Here is a 6259-nt window from a genome sequence, read left to right as displayed (position 1 = left end):
CAAGGGGGGTATTTTATAGTTGTACATTATACTTCAACTCCGATCCATAGACCTGAAATGTCATATAATCCGTCACGGAGTTAGAACTCCCAGCATCCTCTCCGGGGGGCGGCGACTCATCCCGCCATCTCCATTGTGTGCTGATGGCGGTCAGACGTCTCTGCGCCTCTCGTTATATTAGATTACAATGTCGCACAGGAAGTTCCTCCTCTTTTCCGGTCACGTGACTTATAACCTCCCTCTGTATATCCGCACGTCAGGCAGAAGGTTCCCGGCGGAGGGTCGTGGACCAAGATGGCCGCGCTGACGCCGTCCTTTTATTAGGTTGTCGCCATAGGACGCAGAGAGCGGTTCAGCTGACCCCGTCCCGCACCACCTGTTCCATGATATTAAAGCGCTCGGCCACGCAGTGCGCTGTCAGCCGGGCCTCCGGGTCGTGGTCCCAGCACTCGGCGATGGTGTCACTCAGAATTTCCATCCCCTGAAATGAGAAACCAGATTAATGCCAACAGAACATGGCGGCTTGCTGAAGAGAGCTCCTCGCAATGTACATGAGGAGCAAGTCAGAGAGAGCCTGCCTCATTTCCTGGCCGGAGGACGTCCAGCATCATCTAGAGCTTTCCTCCCCAGTCTGAGTGTCCTTGGCCCCGCCCCTTTCATTCATTAGAATTCAGTTCTGGTAATCATGTGTTCAGCATCCTGGCTGGAGGACGTCCAGCATCATCTAGAGCTTTCCTCCCCAGTCTGAGTGTCCTTGGCCCCGCCCCTTTCATTCATTAGATTTCAGTTCTGGTAATCGTGTTCAGCATCACGTGTGGGCGGTACCTAGGGTGATCTGCATGCAAATACATTCTGGCTGGGAACGCCCCCTCCTCTAGACTGACACCCACCCATCAAGGCATCTTTATATTTGCATAACTCCTCCCAAGAGCCGGCCCACTGCGTGCATAGAACTATCACACTGTACCTGAATCTGTACTGTTATCTACTAACCAGCAAGACTCAGGAGGGGGAGGAGCAGCAATGTAAACCAATCAGGATTGGCTCATTAGATTTCAGTTCCTGTAATCATGCGTTTAGCATCACATGTGGGCGGTACCTAGGGTGATATGCATGCAAATACATTCTGCCTACACTTCCGGACTGACACCCACCCATCAAGGCATCTTTATATTTGCATAACTCCTCCCAAGAGCCCGCCCACTGCGTGCACAGAACTATCACACTGTATGTACCTGAATCTGTCCTGTCATTTACTAACCAGCAAGACTCAGGAGGGGGAGGAGCAGCAGCAATGTAAACCAATGAGGACTGGCTTACAGCACGGTTCAGCTAACACTGCCAACATGCTTATAAGTTGGAGGAAGGAATGATCTCCCCCGGCATTGCTTGACTGCAGTATAGGCTGAAGGTAGGCCAAAGAACTGGCTTTTCGGCGGGACTTTCTGGACCCTAAGACTGGCCGAGCGGGGTTACAAGTCATTCGGCAGGTTATGTATCCTGATCTATACATTTGGCTGTTTATATGGCGTTCGGCTCACCGGATCTCTCCTCCAGGTGTCGGGTATGTCCGGCCGTCCTCTGCCGTGTAGCACAACGTCCCTCATGGTCTCCACACACGGATGTTGCTGCACCATGGAGCCAAATGGCAGCTCGTAATTCCTCACCTCTGATGAGAAATAATAATTACCGGTCATTGTAAGAACACGCTCATATCATACGTGTGCACACTGAGCTTCATACTCCGACATCAGCCAAATGCTGCAGCCGTCACATGTGCTTAGAGCGTGAGCTCCCAGGCACAGTCTGTCTTGTATTTATATATATGTAGTATAGGTTGTAGGGGGCGGGGCCACGTTGAGATCCTCACCTCCAATGGCGTCGCACCTAGACGCCACTTCCCACAGGACCAGAGACAGAGAGTAAACGTCCATCTGCTTGAAGGACTCCAGGTCTTCCAGATTCACCCGGGTCTCAAGAACCTCAGGGGCCATGTACCGCGCGGTCCCAACCTGCGAAATACATAGAACATTATACACTGGGCCCTCGGGTTGTGGTTCAGGGGTGGTGCCAGAGCTCAGAGACCCAGAACCTGTTAGAAGGGGTCCATTTATAGAAACATTTGATGGGTCAGAGAAACTCCATGTACATCCCTCCTGTGTGACTCGACCGGATGATGTGAGAATGCGGCAACATCAAATGTTCTCTTCTGGTCGAATGTTCTTCAGATATTACGGGCGGTAATGAATGGGGAAAATACGGTATTATGGCCGCCAGGTGGATACAATGTAACAATTCAGAGACCTCTGGAGGGAATTAGTAGATAAATGTTACAATACTACTATGGGGATCTGCTAATTCCCTCCGGCGTCCTCTAGAATTGTTACATTGTATCTTTCTACTAACCTGTATTTATTTCCTGTGATCCTCAGCGCCCTCTACTGGCCATAATGGTGTCTGTTTATTTGCCTCATCTATGGTGTCCTCATAGTGCAGTAGCCATAATGTGGAATCTTCCGGATTCATTTCTTTATGAATTAACCTATTTTTTGTATGGCCCGTAATATGTGAGGGAATTTGGCTAGAAACCAAGGGACTGCCCCCTGGTCTCCACCAACTAGAGACTGCCCCCTGGTCTCCACCAACTAGAGACTGCCCCCCGGTCTCCACCAACTAGAAACCTAGAGACTACACCCCTGTCTCCTCCAACTAGAGACTGCCCCCCTGTCTACTGCCCCCCGGTCTCCACCAACTAGCAACCCAGAGTCTGCCCCCTGGTCTCCACCAACTAGAAACCAAGAGACTTCCCCCCCGGTCTCCACCAACCAGAAACCTAGAGACTGCCCCTTGGTTACATATTTCTACCATATCCGATAAAGACCCTAACCCATCGAGTTGTCTGACCGTCTGTGCTGGAAGGAGATCCACCTCCTGACTCCCAGAGACTCACCTGCCCGCTGTTGGCAAAGTCATCTACGGTGAGCGAGGGGTCGAGTCTCAGCGCAATGCCGAAGTCGCACAGCGCACACGTCGAGTCACTTTTCACCAGGATGTTGGTACTTTTGATATCCCGGTGAGCAATGGCGATCTTGGCTGTCCCGCATGGAGTGTAATCACTGTGCAGATGGGCCACGCCATTGACAATGGATCCCGCCATCTTTAACAAGGCGGGCCAGCTCAGGACGTGATGGGTCAGGTGGTCCTTCAGGTTGCCCCGGGCGTGGTAGGCCGTGATGATCCAATAGTCTTTCTGCAGACTGCTCATTCGCTCCTCGGAGGTGATGAACTGGAGGACGTTCTCGTGTTTCAGGTCGGCGTCGGTGAAAATGTGTCTCTCGTACCTCCAGGACAAATATTCCTGGAAGGGGAAGATCTTCACCGCTACGATCTCATGGTGGCCGGAGGCGGTGTGCTTCAGTTTGGCTCTCCACACTTCGGCGAACCGGCCTTTGCCGACGCGTTGATCGAGCTCGATGGGCAGCAGCTCGGTGTTGTGGTTGATGCTGTTGGCACAGGCGGTACTCATCTCCCCCTGAGAGCCGGCGGTCAGCGAGGAGGACAACCTATAGCTGAACTTGGCCTTCCTGCTGTGCAGCGGCACGCTGGTGCCATTCCCGGCCTTCTCCGCCCACAATTTGCTCCTCTTCCTCAGTCTCTGGGTGCGGTAAAGGTAGAACAGGACAGCGATCATGACGGCCAGCAGAAGAGGGGGGAGCAGGCTGATGGCGGCCACAGGAAGAGCCTCCCGGCTGTGCAGCACGGCGTATCCTGTGGAGGACAGAACCAATAAGATTTCATCGTTCCAAATTCAGGGAAAAGTTCTCATTCTGGAGCCTCCGTCAGATTTCAACCGATGTCTTTGCCCCCCATCAGGGAGATCTTCCTTCACTTCCTGTCAGCACAGGAAGTGATGGCAAATCTCCACAATGGAGACACATAAACAAGAACACATTTGTAGTGTAGTGGGGGAAGGGTGAGAACTTCTGGCAATGTTCCTGCCTTCCTGCCCCGGTGACACCACGGACGGGGTATTTGAGGTTTCACATATATGTGGAGTTTTTCGGATGGAGTTCCGACAGATCTGCAGTTTTGTTTTTTTACTCGGCGCTCCCTCCTCTCATGTCCTCTATTTATAGAAATGCAGCTTGGCCTTCCCAGAGCCTCTGCCAAAATAAATAGGGGGGCAGCGAGGAGGGAGGCTCAATAATCAGGGAGGATGGGAGGCACAAGAAGCAGTGGGGCAGGAGGCTCAGAGAGAAGGGGGTGCAGGGTGGACAGGGGGGGATCAGTGAGAAGGGAGCGTGGGAGGCTCATAAAGCAGGGGGGAGTAAGGACAGGGGCCTTGGGGAGCAGGGAGACAAAAAAGGATGGGGGGCTCAGGGGGAAGGGGGGGGGGGGCGGACAGGGGGCTCATGAAGCAGGGTATCAGTGAATATAGAAGGCTCAGAGGGCAGGGAGGATGGGAGGCTCAGGAAACAGGGGGGCAACGCAGATGGGAGGCTCGGGTAATACGAGGCAGTGGAGATGGGAGGCTCAGGGAACAGGGGCAGCAGAGATGGTCTCAGGGAACAGGGGGTACAGGGGGGATGGGGGAGGCTCAGCTCCTGAGTTATCAGTTTCACATTTCGATGAAATTCCCTTTTATTTGTTAAGAATGTAGCAGGAGGAGTGAGACTCTTCGGGGGCAGGTTGGGCGAGCTGTGAACTCCCCCCGAGGATTCTGCAGTGACTCAGTCCACCCGTAACTGTAATGTGTGTGGAGGGAGCCGGGCTTATTGGCTGGAAATTTGTGGACAGTAAAGAGAACCTGTATGTATAGAAATGTATGGAGGAGGAATTCTGAGTGTGCAGAAATCTGACATCCCGATCCTTACTGCCAGTCCCCTGGAACAAGCATGCAGGGACATTATCATGTTCAGACATCACTGGCTGCATGCTTGTTCCAGGTCAGTGACACGCTAGATGGATCCCGTACGTCTATCCTCATGGGTGTCTATTGGTTACTGTGTATGGAATCTTTCCTGGCACAGAATAAACAAAATGATGAGGATGATGAGGAGGAGGGAGGGGGGAGGAGGAGGAGGGAGGGAGGAGGAGGAGGATGATGAGGAGGGAGGAGGAGGAGTAGGAGGATGATGAGGAGGGGGGAGGAGGAGGAGGATGATGATGAGGAGGAGGAGAGGGATGAACATGGATCTTAATTATGATGAAGTGTTGTCACTCCGGAAACGTATCAGATTCCTGTCCACAGATCAGTGATACGAGTCCTGATTGGTGGCCATTGGATAATGCACTTCAATCTGACTTTGCTCAGAGGCCGGGCCCAGAGTAGCTCCACCCCCGCGGAGCCCTTACCATCCGACGTGTTGTAGAAGATGAGTTTGTCGTTGCACTCCTGCTCGTTCACACAGCCGCAGACGTACAGACGGCCGGTCTCCGAGGGCATCGCCTGCATCACACATCTGACCGAATTATAACTGGGCACCAGGACGTTCTCCAATGGGAGGAGAGGGTGATGGCACAGAGACGTGACCCGCACGCTGTCATTATCCTGCTTCCTGCAAATAGGACACAACATATATCCGATCACAGGTGACAGGAAGTGCCGGTGTTCTGTCAGCGATTATTACCAATCAATAACTCAGATCATTATATAACGGGCACATTGCTACAAAGTTATGCCGAAAAACAACACTGTAATAAAGGCCGGTCACTGCTGCTCTCTCTCCATGTGCATGGTGACTGGTCTTGTCTCCGCCCCGTCCTGTAATAAAGACCGCTCACTGCTGCTCTCTCTCCTTGTACAGGGTGACCGGTCTTGTCTCCGCCCCCTCCTGTAATAAAGACCGCTCACTGCTGCTCTCTCTCCTTGTACAGGGTGACCGGTCTTGTCTCCGCCCCCTCCTGTAATAAAGACAGCTCACTGCTGCTCTCTCTCTATGTGCAGTGTGGCTGGTCTTGTCTCCGCCCCCTCCTGTAATAAAGACCAGTCACGACTGCTCTCTCTCCTTGTGCAGGGTGACTGGTCTTGTCTCCGCCCCCTCACATTGTGATGTCACATTGTATTTGGCTATCAGCCCCTCTATCCTTGGTAGCAGGTCCCTGGCCCTTACCAGACGGTGACGCAGATCTCCTCGACGCTGTCGCAGTATGAGCTCAGGCTGCAGTTGGTGAAGCAGACGGCGCCGTCACAGATGGGGTTGGAGTTGTCGCACCATTTGCAGACGTTGGTCATGGTGTTGCGGTAGGCGGCGGCCAT

At 52.9% G+C, this 6259-nt stretch overlaps 1 protein-coding gene across 1 annotated transcript; it reads right to left on the bottom strand.

Annotated features, from left to right (window-relative positions):
- Positions 1-346: 346 nt before the first annotated feature.
- On the bottom strand, positions 347-6259 carry LOC108803008 (TGF-beta receptor type-2-like). Its single transcript, XM_018574859.1, has 6 exons — positions 6114-6259; positions 5356-5558; positions 2951-3768; positions 1871-2012; positions 1542-1669; positions 347-481 (listed from the first exon to the last, which is right to left on the bottom strand). Exons 1-6 carry the CDS (start codon positions 6257-6259, stop codon positions 353-355), a joined length of 1566 nt encoding a protein of 521 aa, XP_018430361.1. The 3' UTR covers positions 347-352.

This window comes from Nanorana parkeri, unplaced genomic scaffold (assembly GCF_000935625.1).
Source record: "Nanorana parkeri isolate BGI_ZX_2015 unplaced genomic scaffold, ASM93562v1 scaffold3295, whole genome shotgun sequence".
In the NCBI taxonomy this organism is placed as follows: domain Eukaryota; kingdom Metazoa; phylum Chordata; class Amphibia; order Anura; family Dicroglossidae; genus Nanorana; species Nanorana parkeri.
This window is presented reverse-complemented; position numbering and strand designations above follow the sequence as displayed.